Source organism: Anser anser (assembly GCF_964211835.1).
Source record: "Anser anser genome assembly, chromosome: 5".
Lineage (NCBI taxonomy): Eukaryota > Metazoa > Chordata > Aves > Anseriformes > Anatidae > Anser > Anser anser.
This window is the reverse complement of record NC_139725.1, coordinates 37,401,308-37,419,118: the sequence shown is the minus strand read 5'-3', so window position 1 is coordinate 37,419,118 and position 17,811 is coordinate 37,401,308. Positions and strand designations below refer to the sequence as shown.

The 17,811-nt window shown below is 45.2% G+C and overlaps 2 protein-coding genes across 2 annotated transcripts in view; one reads left to right on the top strand and one right to left on the bottom strand.

The window, feature by feature from the left end:
- IGSF22 (immunoglobulin superfamily member 22) overlaps positions 1-17,811 on the top strand; it is a 57,204-nt gene that overhangs the window by 27,571 nt on the left and 11,822 nt on the right. Inside the window, 4 exon segments of the mRNA XM_083840292.1 lie at positions 714-1,009; positions 9,525-9,614; positions 14,264-14,327; positions 17,738-17,804. The gene's annotated coding sequence lies outside the window, so the exon portion shown is untranslated.
- TMEM86A (transmembrane protein 86A) overlaps positions 5,644-17,811 on the bottom strand; it is a 28,660-nt gene continuing 16,492 nt past the window's right edge. Inside the window, exons 2-3 of the mRNA XM_083839077.1 lie at positions 16,945-17,209; positions 5,644-12,683 (exon numbers count right to left, since the gene is read on the bottom strand). Coding sequence (XP_083695203.1) covers positions 12,256-12,683; positions 16,945-17,209 — 693 coding nt within the window. The 3' untranslated portion in view covers positions 5,644-12,255. The remainder of the gene's footprint in view (positions 12,684-16,944; positions 17,210-17,811) is intronic.

The window sequence follows — 17,811 nt, the reverse complement described above, 5'->3', positions numbered from 1 at the left end:
GAGAATTTTGCCCTACAGTGTTATATTTAGGATGCAGGGGATTTACCTGATGGGACCCCACGCCAGTGCAAAAGAAGATGATGGAGACTTCAGAAAATGTGTTTAGATAGAGGCTGAAAATTTACAGTGGACACTGGAAATTAAATTGCCCATGCAGATCCCCATGATTCCCCCAGAGCATTGTGTAGACTATTAATGCCTCAGAGCAACGCCAGCAGAGCGATATCCCTTCCTTTCCAAGATCACCTGGTTTGGTTTATAATTGGGTGTAATTTAATCATGCATTTCTAAAGCACCTTGGGAGCCAAATATCCCAAAGCACTTTACAATTTAATGACATTAACAAGAGAAAGCATCAATATATCCCCACGGAGCAAAAACCTGACACCTTATTTACAGACTGAGAAACAAAGAAATTAATTGCTTGCCTACAGTTGCACAGCAGGTTAATGGGAGAATGAGGTTTCTGATTCCTTCCTTTCTTGCTTTTCAGTTTGTATTTGTTTACATGGGTAATAGGTACACTGGTCAGATGCTGAGGGTAGTGCAGCGTATTGCTCATTCCTCTTCCTGAGTTTTCCCTCATGGGGAAAGAAGGCCCAGGGCGTGAACTCTCATACCCAAGCTCTTTGGATTTGTACTTATGCAGGGGAAGATGCCGTCCTGATGGTGCTGTGTTTATGTGTCTGTATGTTTGTGTGTCCAACCGATAGTGCAGTGCAAAGCAGCCCAAGGTGTCTATGTGTCCTTGGCAGAACATTTTGACTTCAAGATGGAGGAGTGTCCTAAGAAGGACTGGCTGGCATTGTGCTCCTCGTTGACCAACCACACCATGAGTCAGGGCAGAGTCTGCACCATCAACTGTGCTTTCATCAACAACCCCCATCCAGGAGTGACCTGTACAAGGGCAAGATTAGCATCACATGTAAGTCTGAGTTGTGATTCAGCTCAAGTGGCATCTGCCTACTAAGGATCCCGACAACCTGCAGCTGTAAGTTGACCATCTCTGGTAAGTCAGTTCTGAAGCTGCTGTGCTTCACTGGGCATGATTTCCTTCAGATTGGGTAACCAGCAGTAGATTTATGTCTTTGAGTATAGTTTATACTCTGCAGTTTTCCAAGGCAAGTTGTATTACTGAGATTGGCAGTGTGGATCACACCTCTCTGGTCAGTTCGACTCTTGTGCCTGCACATGGAGGAAGCAATAACCCCGTAGGTACTGCAGCTGATGCTGCAAGGGCTACATTGTTTCTAAGAACTTATCTTCATATCCAAAAAACAGCCTAACTGATGTTGACTTCCTCTGAAGATTTGCCTTCAGTTGCCTGAAGCAGTATTGGGTCCCTTAAAATGGCATATTTTGGCTAACAAGTCTCATGAATTCCTTAGGTGTCTCAAAAGCAAATATGGCTATTTCTCAGTATGTAACCAGGCCTGCCCTGCACCTGTGGCAATACTTAACACCTCCAGTCAGTCAACTGATGTATTCTGACAGTAGCTTTGTGCTTTTTTTTTTCTTACATATACCACAGAGACTGCACTGGTTAGATCTGTTCTCTTCCTTTGTGAAATAGCAGGATTTTGCCAACATTGTATAAAAGCTAGTAAACGTTTCCAAGATACAATTAATGAATTAATTAAAAACAGACATTTATGTCCCCCTCTCCCTTCCCTGCTTTTTTCTATGTCAGAAGTTCCCACCTAGTGAAGTTTTAAATCAGGTTGTAACACAGCAACCTGGTTCCAGCTGGCTCAAATTGGTCCTGTGCAACTGAACGCTTCCAGGTGCATAGGGTGAAGGTTTGCTAACAGTAATGCACAATCCACACACGGTTTCCCCATGTCATGGTGCCCAAACTTGCAGCTTGCAGACTGGTCTTACAATATGTACAGCAGTGCCTTGAAACTGCTCTGTCCTGTGAGTTCCAGCAGCCCCTGGTGAGCTCACTCTACTTATGATTAACCAGGGATCCTTCAAGGTTAAACATGGAGAGCAAGAATTCTCCATCCTTTTGTCAGACATGAAACTGTTTTCCACATTTTCCCTTTTTAGAGAAAAGGCCCTAGTCCCATAGTACCTGTTGTTGTTCTTTTAAAAGGAACGAGACACTGTCAGGCACAGCTTGAAATGAAACTGATACAGCACCAATAATGATGGGTCTATATTTGGAAAGATCTTTTACGGTTATTTTTGTCTGTGATCATTGCTTCTGGACAGCCTGCTGGCAACTGCTGAGCACACACACGCACACCCCCACCTCCCCCTGAAGGTTCTGTTCTCCCTGCCAATGCAGAAGTAGCTCAGTGTGGGTCAGCAGAGGGAAAAGATGTGCATGCTGGGTTTCCTGCTCTGATTTTCAAGCACTCATCTGTCATTCTGTGTAGGATACATATGACACTTCTTTCACTGAAGCCAGCCACCACACGCCTAAAAGACCAAAAACAGTTCTTTATTGTTTTTGAAGACATCCTGGTGTTACTGATTCTCATGTTTCTCAGGCTCCCTAATACACTCCTCCCCAAAGCCACAGTTTGAAGCCATATCCAACAGCTGGAGGATAGTTTCCTAGTCCCCAAAAGCAGTGGAAGCTCTTCCTGGCCAGGCATCGTTATCAGCCAGGCTGCAAGGAGAACCCTGGCGGTACTGCTCACCCAGTCTCAGGGAAGGCAGGCAGGCCTGAGGGGCAGAACAGTTTTGTATCCCTCTGGAGATCTGATTGCTAGGTAGGACATACCTTCTGCCTTTCCACATACAGCTTGTTGAGGTGAGCACTGCTACAATAGGAACATGACTCTTCAAAGCTATTCAAAGCAGCCTATTTGTAAGCAGAGCTAGCTAAGAAGCAAGGCTTGCAAAAGCACTGTGTGGGTGAGGTGCTAATTTATATTCAGATTTCTTAATGGCCCCTTGGGAGGGGGTGAGATTTCAGAGACTCTGACACCTTGTTTCTGGGGCCTCCTGAGGCTCCTCCTTGCCCTGACCTGGGCAGTCGCTTGGGAAGGTCTCTGTTCTGCTAGGGGTCTTTGCAGCTGAGTGAGATGGGGAGAGCAGATCTCAGAATAAGAGATAAGGAACTGCAAAACTGACTTTAGGAGATCAGGTTTTCACTCCAAATTGAACTTAATTGCAGGCTTATTTTAGATCTGAGGATCTATATTATTGCTGATTTGAGTTCTGGAGATGGGGTAGTTACTGCCTGGAGATGGGTGCTGTAGGCTGGGGGACAGTGTACCTACTGTGGGGACTCCAGCTGTGAAAGTACACTTTGTTAGGCTGGGAGCTCCTTTCGACCAGGACTCGGGAGACTTTCTTTAGGGGTTTCAAGGGTCTTTACTTGGTCACAGGTGGTCTGAAAGGGAAGGAAGTAAGGAATGATCTAAGGGATGAGCAAATCTGGGGATTCCGAATAGCTGGGCTGGAGACTCGGCTGCTGGTTTCTGTGTTGATTCCATGGGAGCTAAACCTCTGTTTCTCATAAATGTCTCCTCTGTTTTGTATGCTCTTCTGTCTCTCTTCTTTAAGGAAGAGCACTTGCATTCCTCTGCTTAGCATGTTTTCAGTTTTAGCCTTTTTGTAGTATTTGCCAAATCACATAGTGCATCGTTGCACCTCTGTGAACACGCATCAACATCTTTCCTGCAGTTATAGCTCAGAAGGAGGGAATCTTGTTTTCCATAGCAGGGTACAGAGGACACAAAGCCTGTTAGACCCAAAGTGACTCTTTCAGAACAGTGATGAACTGAACAAGGGGAATTGAGAAGTGAAATGAGAATGAAAATGGGAACTCTCGAGACTCAAAGTACCACTTCCTATGAAAATTGTAACCAGTTGCTTTTAGCCGGCACTTTGTGAGATTTGCACTCAAAACATAGGGAGGTTTGCAGTGATTACAGCACTTCTCTCTCTTTTCTTAAGAAAAAGATGATAAAACCCTCCTGGACACAGTGACAGAAAGTTTGCAGAACTCTAAACAGAGGATATAATTAGTGGAACCTGCTCTGCCTGGTCCAGCATGCAGAACAGCATTGCTGTGGCTGTGTAGTTTGTGTGGCTCAAAATGCAACTGCACTTGGCTTTTGTAATGGTCAGTTAAACAAGGTGGAAGAGAGTGGGGCTTCTGCTCAGCAGGGCATCTTTCCATATTTCTTGCCTGTAAGTGGTTTCAAACAGCATGTGAAAGGTAACATTTCTAATACCATCTGTTAATGTATCTTAATGGTAGTAAAAGGATCCTAAGGCTGCTGTTTTCTCTTCTATGTATCAGTTTGCTTCTGCACTGGTCAATGAGAATCCCGCTTCTGAGTTCGGGAGGAGAGCTGGATTCTGTCTCCTTATTTGTCTTGTCCCCAGATAGCTCGGCAGGATCTCTGTGATGATGTAAGCTTTGTTATGTCAGACTGCATAAACAGACAGTAAGCGATAAATCTGAAGTACTTAAAACCTTGCAATACTAAGAAAGTAAACACAGTCTGCAGCTTTGCAAATTAGGGAGTCACTGTCTGAAAGAGCTGGTTGTAGAAGGCAAACTTCAGATCCAGAAGGGTCTGGTACCTTCACTGCTGGTGGGCAAGACTAGATAAGGAATTAGAACATATCCGAACCATTGAAGGATTGATAGAGAGACTGATACATTTATATATATTAGTGCTGGTTCTTTTAATTCAGAGTGAATTCTTCCTAGAGCCTCTTGTGGAATATAAGTACAACAGTGGCCAGCCACACACACATGTGGAGTCCAAGAACATTTTGCCACCTTTGTTCCACCTGGATCTAGGAAGGAGGTCTGTGGGAACTAGATGCTCCTTCCAGCAGGCCTCTGAGTTTTTGAAAGGAATTGTAAAAGTCAAAGAAGCACCCGCTTTCCCCTGCAGTTACTCCCTTGGGCTGCTTTGAAAAGAACTTGGTAGTGTTTCTGCCTGTTACTGATTCATTCTTGTGCCAGGAACTGCTCCACTTCAGATGGGGAGTATGGAGGAATTGCTGTTAAGCCTGTGAGCAGATCCATTTAATGGACTGGGAGCTCTTACTCTGTGCTTCTGTGCTATAAATCCTTGAAACCTGTTCCACTGGTGACAGATGGACTGGTTCAGGATTAATGAAACCAAATATCTGTGCCACTGCATCAAACACAGCTGAGGAAACTGGCATCAGATCCTCAACCAGAGAAAAATGTCCATGCTACCCTACTTTCTCCCCTGGAAATTTTGCTTAGGAAGGGAGGGAAAAAAAAGACTTGGCCATTTGTCTGGGATTTCTGGGCAGTGAGCAGCCTTCCCAGAGCAATCCTTTGCAGCAAGCTGCCTTCTCCCTGGAAGTGTGGACAAATGGCCATTGTAAGCAGGACTGGCTGGAGCAGCAAGGGCGAGTGTTCTCCAGGGCTCTGCACCCCAGGGAGCTTGGGGTGCGTTGTAACACCAGGCAGGCATCATCAGCGTAGTGGTATCTGGTTGGTTTGTGTTGGATGTGCTCGTCAGTGTGCATGTGGTGGTGTTTCAGGGTTCCCCAGATGGGAATGCTGTAGCTGGCCATGACAGCGCCTGTCTGCTTCAGTGGGGCACTGGGTAGCTTCAGGGCTAGAGAGGCTCGGTAGGCTGCTGTCACAGAACCAGTGTGCAAAAAGACACTGCATCTACACAGTAAACATACCGAGTAAATTAATATTTTTAATTGCTGTTACATACAGAAGAAATGAGGAAAAAATACATTCCAAACAAAGAATTAAAATAGTAAAATCAGCACAAAAATGTGTTAAGAAAAGATCCCAGATCAAGTGGCCGTACTGCATGTGGTGACCTTTACAATCACGGTAAAGGAAATAAGTGCTGGAGACTTTCAGACGTGGCAAAAAGCTGACTCCCCCAGGGAGAGCAGCTGCTTCAGTCACATCTTTCAGTGCACTCTGTCTGGAATGCGTGGGAGAGGGGCCGGAGTGAGAGGCTCGCAGGGGTACAAGACATGGATTTAGTGCTCAGGACAGACCAGTGAGTCCTGCGGTCTCAGCCAGGCAGAACTACTGCTTACCCAATGGCATTTGCTTTTTCTTTCCTTGGTTGTTATTGTTTTTTGTTTGATTGTGGGTTGTTTTTTTTTTTTTTGGTTGGTTTGTTGGTTTGGTTCCATTGTTTTCAAATTCATTCTTTTAAAAAGGTTTCCACTGGCCTGACCCTGCCCACACTGTAGGCCTGGAGCAAGGCTTCCAGGGTAAAGTAGTAGCAAGGTCTGGCCCAGCAGAAGCCTGCAAGAGGAAGGTCTAGATCCATGTGTTTGTACTGATTCAGCACTCTCACCCAACAGGCTGGATTTAGTTTCTTGATTTTCAGCTGTCAGGAAAAGATTTATTTTATTTCCTGTTGCTCTGTCTTTTAACTGATCCAAACAGGCCCAGGCGTTGCTCCCGCTGCAATCTTGGCTGCTTGGCCCCTGCATCCCTCTGGTATGACACTGGCTGCAAGGGTCTGCAGTTGGCCTTGTGCTTCAGCCTTGCTGTTGAGCTCTCCCACCACTCCAGTAGCTCATCCTACAGCAGCGTAGTGTCACCACGAAAACAATACAAGCCATAGAAATTTTGGCATTCCTGCCAACTGGCCACCTTTTTTCATTTGTGGTCTACCTAGTCATGTATTTTTATTCTTTACAATAAGAGCAAAAATAAAATAACATTAAGAAAATGTCCTCCAAACTAAGAAAACTAGAACCCATCATACATTTTAAAGAAACAATAAAAATTTGCATTGTGTTTGCTTCTGAGTTCATATTAAGATAAGATTTAACTGCAGCTGCTTCAAAATTATGGTCCATTTCACATGTACACAGCTCACACTCCTTGGTGAGTAATTCCTTGCCTTCATTTGTGTTTGTACAGCAGCTAGTGGTACCAGAAACAAGTAGTTTGTAGCTGTGGTCCAGATTTGAAATCAGTGAACTGTGGCATTTTTATAGTCATTGAGAACATGGTGATGGCTTAGAGCTGTATTTCTAGATCTACTTTTATTCTGAACCCTCGGACTGATGGTACAAGCACTTCCTTCACTGCAGAACCTGCTACTTCTTTGATTCAGGTGAGAAGGAAATTGAAATAATTCAAGAAGGATGTGTCGACCTTATTGATTCTAGCAAGGCCTTCCCTCTCTGCTGATTTTAAAGCCAGTAAACTTACAATAACAGAAATTAATCATCCCTTTTTAAGTTGTCCCTTGAAACCGAGCTGACCTTCTGCAGGATGAAGGTTGAACAGAATGACTTTGTTTTCTGTTCCAGACTTTCCAACAGCCATCGCAGACTATAAGAGCACTGTGTTTTGACTGGATTAGATTTATTCTAGCTAACAGTCAGGGATGAGACTAGACTGCAAAATTTGGATGCACAGTTCATATCTAAGAATTTGGTTGAGGCTTTTAGAAGAACCAAAAACCGTTTGCAAAACTGAGATTAGAGTTCAGACTTCTAAGCTAAACCCTCCTCAGAATTCAAGTGTAGCTGAGCCCATCCTGTTAGGCAGTATGAATAAATATTTTTCATTTGCTTTCCATCTGATGCAAACTGAAAAGGCAGTCACACATTCCATGCTTTAAGAGAAGTCCTGCAGAGGCCTAGAAGCATTTTTAACACTACAGTACATTAATACTTGGGACATATAGCACTTTACATCTTCAAAGTGCTGTATGAGCATTAATCCTTACAGCATCCTTGTGAGGTAGGCAAGTGCTAATATTCCCATTTTAGAAATGGGATGAGAACAGACACAGGGGTCTTGGTCCCCTGCTGTTGTAACCTGGCAGAGAGTGCTGATTCCCATACACTCAGCCTATTTACACCAGATGAGGACCTGGCCCCCAAAAACTTAAGTAACTTACCCAAGGCCACAAAAGGAGCGAGCATGGATAAAAGGCAGGAGAAGTACCTGGGAGGAACATGATTATGCTGCCTCTGCTTAAAAGAGCCCCTGTCTGTATCCAGAATCCAAGCAGAGAGAACAAGGCACCTGGCACTGAGGTTTGCAGTTGTTGTGTGCTTTGATCTGCTTCTTCTGAAACAGCTCCCAAATTATCATGACAGCAAGATGAAAACTTACAGGTGTCAGTGTCAAACTACGGCACAAGAAAACTTAAAAGAATCACTAAAAAATCTGCAGTTTGTCCTGGGAATTTTAAATACATAAGTATAAATATATCTATTGTTTCCATTGATTACAACATGAAATTTTCAGCAATCTACTTAATAGCCACGTTAGAGTAATTCTTAAACCAATCAGCCTTACAGGTGCCTCAATATGGAGGAGTAAGAAGCCAGGTATTAAACACTAATACTTTTTTTTTTTCGGCAGCGGAGGAGTAAAGCCGTTAATATCCTATGGCTTTGTTCTACTCAGCCTGCCATTTCTAAACCACCTTCACCCTGTTGACATCAGTGCAACTGGCACAGCCCAATAGCATTACTAGCATTTAAAAACCTGCTGCAATTAGCATTGCTTCTTGGACTCACTGGGAGTTGTGTGTGAGCAAAGACAAGGAGGATGTACCTACAGAGAGAGATGTACAGCTGAAATATATTCTCTGCATTTCCAATTAAAGAGCCAAAGGATCTTTGAGTGGGTGATAACTACAGTGTAATAGAAGAGAACAAAAGTAATTGCACAATGTGTTTAGCCTCAAGTGACCATAGATGGGAATTGCAAAGCAACCCTTTGAGTACAGCATCCTGTAAAGAACGCCTCTGTGCTTTGCAAGCACCAGAACTGATACTTCTGGGGCAGGAACGCTACATTACTGGGGTGCTTCATTCCCCCTGTAACGTCCCTGGGCCAAAAAGCAGGTGCTACTCAGAGACTTTACCCCCCAAAAGAAGAGAAGAACAGCTTAAACCTTTCAGTTTTACAATGCAGAGATAGCAGGAAGGTCTACAACTGACTGGTGGTGCCATAGACAGTCATGTCCTTCGCACTTCTTGTTTGCTCCCTTTCATAGTGAAGACTGCCCTTGCTGGGGTTAAGGGAAGAGTTTTAACCCCGTGAAAAGGCATTTAACAGTCTGTGAGCAACTGCTTAGTGTTTCTCAGGGTTTCTGAAACTCAGAACTGTGTCAAGTAAGTGCATCAGCTCATCTCCTCCCAGCAGGAAAGACACCCTCCAGGAATGTGGTCTCACACAAGTAATATGGATTAAAAGCAGAGAATGCATGGTAGGAGAGAGATTTTGAAGATTAAACGCCTTCACTGGCAAACCTCTGAGCCAACTAGGACTCTCTCAGACTTTGTATGCTGAGGGCTCTGCCTCATGTTCCTGGGCAAGCTGACACCGTTGCTTCACTGGGATGGAGCTAGCATGGCTGGCCAGGATATGTCCCAGCCAGCCCCTGCTGGGTGAGGGGATGATGAGGGGGCAGCAGCCCACTTGGGCTACACGTGCTTCTGCTGTCCTAACTAGTGTCACCTGCAGACCTCTGCAACCAGAAACTGCACTTCTGACAGCCAGTGGGTTAGAGAGAGCAGGTCTCCTAATGACACTTAGAAGATCCTTTTTTTGCAAGTTTCCACAGAACTTAGAAGTGGAGCAGGACAGCAAAGAAAGCCAAGATGAAAAAGCATGCAGAAAAGCACCTCAGCTATCTTCAGGAAAGGTAAGATGGCTCATTTCTAGAGGGAAAGAAAGAGATAATGGCTCAGATTGAAATTCTAACTTTTAAATCGCAGAATGGCTGAGGTTGGAAGTGACCCCTGGAGGTCACCAGGGAAGCTCATGGTGCACGGACCTTCTCTGAATAACTGCTGGATCAAGTGTGCTGGACTGACCCAGACTGAAATGTGCTCTTTGTTTACATGCTGGGAGAATGGTGGGGTTCACCTCAAATGCTTAGATTTCCTCTTAGCTCAGTCAGTCTGTTGCAGGAAGAGATTTGCAAACAGTCAAGCTTAGTAACAGAGGGTGACATCCGCAAAGAGCTACACTGCAGGGTTCAAGCTGCGGCCAGGAGATAAGCAATGCTGATGAATGAAGATGTTTTATGGCTCTAAATTCCTTTGCTGTTTACTCCAGGCAGGCCCCGATACACCGGTGAATGAATACTGACAGTATTACACAACAGCATTAAAGGGAAGAGATTACACCAGACTGTGCTATTTACAATGTTTTCCCTCTCAACAATGCAGCTGACCTCTCTCTTTGAGAAGCAGCAGATGATTCCACGGGGTCAGGATGGTTAACCTAGATTTTTGTAATACTGGTTGCATTGGCACTGATGCAGAAGTCATGGGGGGGGGGGGGGGGGCGGGCAATGCCTGTTCCACACCCAGTCCCAACAGACAAGGCCGGGGAGGAACAGGAGACCCACTTAGCACCTCTCAGCACCAACGGAAAAGCTAGCAGGGTCAGTAACATTTCCTCAGCTGCCCCCTGACCCCGCTGCCCTCCCTGCAAAGAATTCCTGCTCTGCCACCTGTGCCAGGGACTTAGTGCCAGGCTTTTGCCTGGAATGGTCTGGGCACGCAAGGTATGGCAACCATGGTACTTTTCATCCCACGAGGACAATCTGGAAGGCTGCCCATCCTGTTTGCTCTGCCCACAAGGCAGATTGTGCAAGGGGTTATTAGGACCTGCGTGGATCTGAGTCACGCGCAGTCTGTTTTGGTTGTCCCTGTTTGGCCACAGGTTTGAAGAGGTGTTAGAACCCTTCGCTACCTCCTTAGCCTGCCTGGATGCATTCACTGTGTCTTAAAAACAAGCCACTAGGGGAGCATCTCAGCCCACAGGAACAGCCCTGGAACGGACAGAAGGGAAGACCACATTTAAGAGAGTTTCAAACAGCAACACAGCTTGCTGTCAGATATCCCAAATAGCAGGAAAAAATACACATACAATCACAAATCAATCTGGTATTAAAAGAAAAAAAAATAGGGCAAACTCTTTCTATATCTTTTTAAGAGAGTAAAGACAGAAGTAATCTTGCTTCAGCAGATGGGCAGACAAACCAAGTGAAGAAATTTGGGTCAGAATGAAACAGGCTTTCCCAGCCCTGATGGCTCTCACATTGTCACTACTCTGTGTGAGTTTAAGAAGGAAGAGGCAGGCATTTTGAACACACAGGACTGTGCTTTTCACAAAGCTCTGCTGAAAAGGGGCTTTCCAAAAACAAGTGGTGCAAAGCTAATCATCTACCACCAGCTGGCAAAACAGAACAACAATCTACAAAATCAGGGTCCTGACTAGCCATTTCAGACACGGGAAATGCTCACACAGAGATTCAGAAGAGATGCTGCAAGCAGCAGGATCATAAAGCTTAATGAGTATATGGAATGTTATCTGTTAGAATACTGGGAAAGGAAGATGTAAAGATTTAAGATTCCTATCTGCTGTAGTAGACACAAATAGGATGCATCCTCCAAGTCCTGCTGTAAAAATCAAAATTCCTCATGTGCCCATGACAACTCAGCTGTCACTGGTGGCTGCTCACACCACATATTTGCACACGTATGGTGGGGCGGAATGCCCTGGCCTAGCTACCTAGACGTCCCTGAAATCCCACCAAACTCTAAGTTCTGCCATATGTGTTGATATCAACTGGTGTCCGCAGACCTGCTCTGGAGCGGCAATCAGCCACAATCAAAGCACACAGCACTTCATCTCAGTGTATCTCCTGCTCTGTGCTCTCTGCCTGGTGTTTTGCTTTCATTCTGGTTCTGCTAAGGGCTGCCCCACATGCTGCTGTTCACTCCAAAGCTCAGCCCTCATCTGAAATTGCTGGTTTTACTCTCGCTGCAGGCTTCCTTTCAGCAGAGGCTCAAATAGCTCCAGTTTGTGTACTGAGTTCATAATGCACAAAAACAGACTAACTTAAATGTTGGTTAAATTGATTTTACCTATGGCTTTAGCAGAGACCTGTGCCTGTCTGCCTCCTATTGAAAGCAAGTCTCCTAGCACAGTGTGTGGCCAAAGCTTCTTTCCGTCAGCCCTCCTAATTCTCAGACATTCAGCATCAGTTTCAAGACTAACAAGTAAAATGCAGTAGTATAGCACTTCCAAGGAGGAAAAGTTGGATGAGTAGCTACTGCAGGGACAGTCTAAGCTTTCTGATGTGGACTCCACACTGAAGTAAGCTATATTCAGAGAAAGCCATTGAAAATAAAGCCCCAAAGGTAATGCTTCAAAGAAGCAAAATCAACATCACCAATATGCCTAGAGAAATGGAGATCTCTCTCAGGGGTGAATGCAGCTACAGCACCTGAGATATAACCCACATTGTTCACAGACTGTTGGCACTCCACCTAGCTCCTCTTTTTGAAGTCCTCTTCATCTCTGCTCTCTACAGCTGACAGTGCAATAAGCATTTGAGCTGCATAGTAAGTAGCCATGATGATGACACGCGAGTAGGGCACAGGAAAGCAGAACTTGTTAACTGCAATGGTCAGATCCGACACCATGAAAAGCATCGCGCCGATGCAGGCCGAGAGCTTGGTCCATGTCCAGAGGTCGTTGCACAGCTGCATGCCGGCGACCGCTCGCCAGCCCATGAAGCCAATCAAGGCGATGTAGACAGCTACCAGGTAGGTGAATGGGCCAGAGAGGTAGGAGTACAGGAAGGCATAACAGGAACTGCAAACAAGGCCCATCAAGAAGCCGGCCTTCAGGTCCAAAGGCTTCATGCCAAAGGCTGAGGAGTACAGGATGTGTGTGATGGCGAACATCAGCAGACCTAGAAAGAGGCATTGACAAAGCAAGAGTGACTTTCATCAGTGACTGGCAGTCAGTAGCAAAAGAAAACGTGGCTATATTGGATGTGAAATATACAGCAACGACTACAGGCATAATGTCCTTCCTGTGTTACAACCCTTATTTGATTTCAGCAGGAACCCCACTGAACACTTGGGACCATTTTAATATAAAAATCTGTATGTAGGAGATCAGCTTTAGTATCAGGCTTCTGCCCTAAGAAAATACCCCAGTGCATCTACAGCTGCAGCTGAGTATGACTGTTGTGGTGCAAGCCATTTTTGCCAAGAGGCCAGGTGAACCAAGCTGCTGCAGAAGAAAAAAAGCTGCTTGCTTTTCACATGTTCCTCCTCCCTGCTTTGGATGGAAGAGTGGGAGCAAGGCAGAGCAAAGATCATCCCCTCTAAATATCTGTCATCTGAAGCATTTCACTCCTAGGTCACGCATGAAACAGGAAGGCTGGAATCAGAGCAGTATCAGAACAAAATGTGAGAAGATAGTGATCCCTCTGAATTCAGACACAAAATCTGACCGTATTTAGTCACAAACCCAAAGGCAAGGCACTCAGGGACTAAATCTGGCTTTTACTCCATCTCTGCCCATAGCTAGGAGAAACCTAAGCTGGAAAGGAGCAGCTGACATATTTCAGGGACTTATACCAATGTGATCTGCCAACAATGTTACGGCTATTTGTAAGATTCAGAGGAACCTTAGCTGGAAACAATCAGTGAATATAAAATGCCAGCTTCTCTTTGAAGTGTAGCACCCCTGAGAAATCCCAGATGTGGTTACTGGAAGGTACGGCTCATGTGTTATTCACTCTCTACTAATCCATTTAACAAAAACTGTCACCATGTGTCAGTACAGCTGCTGACTACTACTTGTCTTGCCAGTTGTATGTAGTAGGCCCCAAACTGAGTCCAGCTCCTCTGGTTCCCAAGCCCATGTGTGGCACAGCTGTTCCACTTCATCTGGGCAAGGTTATTAGAGTGGCTGGATGTTTTCATGCAGCTCTAAACCATGAAACAGAGAAAAGGATCTGGGAAACTGAGTCCTCCAGCAGGATGCTTGTTTACGTTTAAAGCACGATGTTGTGGTATAAAGGGCAGCCGCTAAAACCTGCCGCTGGCAGACATCTCTTCATCCTAATGCTTGCTGAGGCAGCTTGAAGGGGAAGTGTCTCCCAGCCTTCAGGAAGGACCAGATAGATGTCTGCTGGAAGCTCAGCCACAGTGGAACAAGAGGGGAACCCACCAGAGGGAGAGGGCTAGTTGTGGGGTCTGGTCTGCAAGGTGAGAACACGGACAGTGTGAAGGAAGTGCAAAGAAGGGCAATGAGAAGGTGATGTTTTGCAGAGCTGTTACACATCATGAGCATAGCACTGAGAGAAAACGAGGAGGGATTTAGGACGAGCTGTTTATAGTGCAGGAAAGGTTAGAGCCATGGGGGTGGTAAGGACGGGAAGGTTACTTCGCCCTAGCAGTGAGGAGTGATTTTTCCTTCAATGGCATTATGTGGAGAGTGCTGGGATGGGAACTGAAGAATGTGTTGTCCTTCATGCAGGCAGCTGGCAGCGAGGGGGAGGAGAGGAAGACAGGATGCAGCAGCCAAGCAGAAGCCCAGAAAGGTAGGAGGGGTTTTGTGATACATGGTGAGGCTGGCCACAAACAAGTCAGCTCTCAGGTTTGCTCATTCGACATCCACAAATCAAGTCAGGAACTGGGGAAACCTGTGTCAGCTGTACAGGGAGGGGGGCACATTTCTCTTGCATTTCTCAGCCTTTGGCTCAGCCCTCTGACCACACCAGACAGATCTGCCTTTTCCCTCTGTCTGCTTCCTTCTCCTCTCTGCTTTATTCTGGGCTACCTAGACGGAATCAGAGAGCCCAGGTTTCCTTCCCCCTCACTGCTTCTTGAGTTCCCCTCACACTGGCAATGAGTCCTTTCTGTTGGTCCCCGTCTTCTTCATCAAATGCATAAATTGTTTCTAAGCGTCTGCTATTAAAGGATGTGGATGTTCACGCTGTAAACTGTCTTCTAAATCCAGTAAGGCACTAGTCAGAAAATAGCTTGTTATTAGTGGATTGAAACAGCAAAAATGAAAGAAGTCAAGTGTGCCAGGAGTAAGTTCCCAGGCTCTCACTTCCCTATAAAATAATGAACAAATGTCCTTTTATGAACTCATTGTCTCAAAAGCTATTCATCTCAGCCCAGTTCCCAACCCTTTTTTCTGCCTGAAAGCCATAGAAGTACATTTTTGTCTAATAATTCCTCTTATTCCCCTGAAATTTGAAATTCCCACAAAGGATAATGTCAAAAGTTTCAATGTCGTCAGTTGTCAACAACAGCAGCCTGCTGTATTTTAAATCGGAGAAAATACATTTTGCAGGAAAGGTGACAGAGTAAGTGGGGTGGTACACTTTATCTGCTGACAGCTGAAACATGTTATCGCTTCAATACAGAAGGCAGTAGCTCAGATTAGGACAGAAGAGGCAGACAGGAGACAGCTAGAATCAAGGCAGAAATTTTCTAAATGGTCTAAGAAAGCTAAACAAACATTCTCCTTAAATCAAGAACAAAAATGGATCAAAACCCACAAAGTGATGCATCTAAGTTGTGAAACTGGGGTAAAAAATCCAGCTTATTTGCAGATTAAAACACTTTAACTAGACACTGAATTGCTGTGACAAGTCAACCTTCCTCTAGCATTAAATCAGAGAGGGGACTCAGAGAAATCCCAGCTATGGGAACAGGGAACCTCTGCACAGCCTTTGTACAAAAACAGTCATGGTGAGATTTGGGTCTTGAATGTTTTCCAAGCCACAGCTCAAGAAGCAACTCCAGGAGGCAAAACAGAAGCATGGGCAGTTGGGCCAAGGTGACTTGTGCTGAGCCAGGCACCCCTGTTAGGAGGAGGTCCATCGGTGGGAATGCCAACACCCTCAGCACAGATGGGACCGTGCCCCGAGAAATGGATGGAGCTTCTCAGCAACATGGCCAAAGTTCAGCCAAATGGATCCAGTCCTCAGGGCCTAATCTACAGTCCAACAAAATCAGTAAAAGTTTTTACATGAACTTTTAAAGAGATCTGGATAAACCCCTGGGAAGCAGGATTAAAACCAGATTCAAAGCTTTTGGCATTTCATATCTGGCATTTCAAATACTTTCCTCTCATAAAGAAAGCAAAGCTTGTGGGAATCCCAGAATAAAACTAAATACTGACCTCATAAAAGGGGTAAAAAATAAGCCTTTGACTTTCAGAGCTGACAGCAGAAAGTCAGCTGAAGTCAGAAAACTTGCCCCGTCTCATCACATTTTCCAATGGGACAGTCACAGGTGGATGTTAAATAAGATCCCTGCTGGTGAAGTTGACTTCACAAACCCCACCAGTGCAGTTAAGTGAAGAACTCAACTGCTGCTGATTTCTTGTGACAGTCCAAGGCCACGGGGAGTGTTGCTGCAGGCAGGCTCAGTGTGGCTTTAAATCATTAATCTAAATCATTATGTTCTAGTCTGCAAACAAGTGAAATAAAACAAGCCTGTTTTGCTCTGAGAGATGTGGATCTTTCTGTAGAGATGACAGGGTATTGTGGTAAGCTTTGCCCTCAATTCCCCACCATTTACATGTCTTGCAAAACCAGCTCCCATATTTTTACAACAGGCTGTGCGTGATTCATGCTGATGAACCTGCAAGTAGGACAAGATTTCTGATGCTTTGGTTCCTAACATTCACTTAAACACCCCCAGCAAGCTACAGGCTTGTCTTTTAAAATTTAAGGATCTTTATCTGTTCTCTGCTGAAGATCTTTGCACCATGCATCTTATTTCTGCATCCTTATAGAGAAGGGCTGACAGATCTCACTGCAGAGGGACAGCAGGTAAATACTTCCTGTAGTTTCATGGCAGCTGCTGAGTGCCGTAAGTTTTTGACTCTTCCCCGGACATTCTGCTCATGCCACTTTCCCAGCTCCCGCCAGCTGAGACGCTATGAGCACGTACCAAGGAATCAGACCTGCACCAATTACATCTATGACTCCAGGGCACCTCCAGATAAGCTCGAGAGACTCATCCATGATTTGACTCCTCTAACTGCAATGGATTTTAGTCTAGGGATGAGTGCCTCACACTACCAGGCACTTAAGCTGTACATGAATAAACAAAACACATGGCCAGCAACTCATTACTAAATAAAGAGAGTAACAGCCAAGCACTGTGGCATCCCTTTAAGACTCACACTGCACTCACCATGAATGAAGTAGCCCTGCTCCTGCCAGATGAGAAAGGCATCTCCCACTGCCGAGAATATCAGTCCTGCTAGGATGCGGCTGGCACTCCGGTGTGCCACTAAGAAGTTTATTCCATGAGCCAGAAGGAAAACCCACAGGCAGAAAATGGGCAGACATTTGATTAGGGCACTGAACCAGGAGGGGCTGGAAGTTGGCAGCCAGAGGACAAAATAGACACAAGTCGCTTTGAAGAAGGGCACCAGTTTGGGGCCTTCACTCTTCACCTAAAAGGAAAAAAAAAAAAAAAATTAATAGGACCATCAGAAGCATCAGTGGAATAAACTACCAACAAACTGTCTCCTTCCTTTTGAAAGCTTCTCTTTGTATACTCTCAGCTAGCAGCATTTCTATCCCAGAAAAAGGCTGCTTGAACTTGACTAAGATCTTCAACCTAGACCTTTGTGAACTTCTGAAAACACTTCTTGGCTGCCAGGATGGGTTTTGTGTGGTGGAGATGGAGAGAATTTTAGATACCTCTTCTATTTATTTATTCTACTGAAAACATTTAGGCCATTAGTCAAACCTCACTGATGGTCTTTGTACCTGTCTTGTACTTAGACTAACCCCTTTTGTAGACCTCCTTTCCTGTAGCTGGGGAAATACTGCACTCCCCAGGAGTGTCCCAGCAGCAAACAAGCCAACGAAAGTGCTAATAATCCCTCCTGGCTTGGTGTATCCTCTTGCTTAGCCAGTTGCAAATCACCTTGGGGATACAACCTTTCTTCTAACCTGTTCTCTTTCCTGCCCTGTAGGCTCATGCCTGGAGCTTGCTGTCAGCATCACCACGTGACTTCAAAGCCCATCACATCAGCCTCCAAGGTGGGGA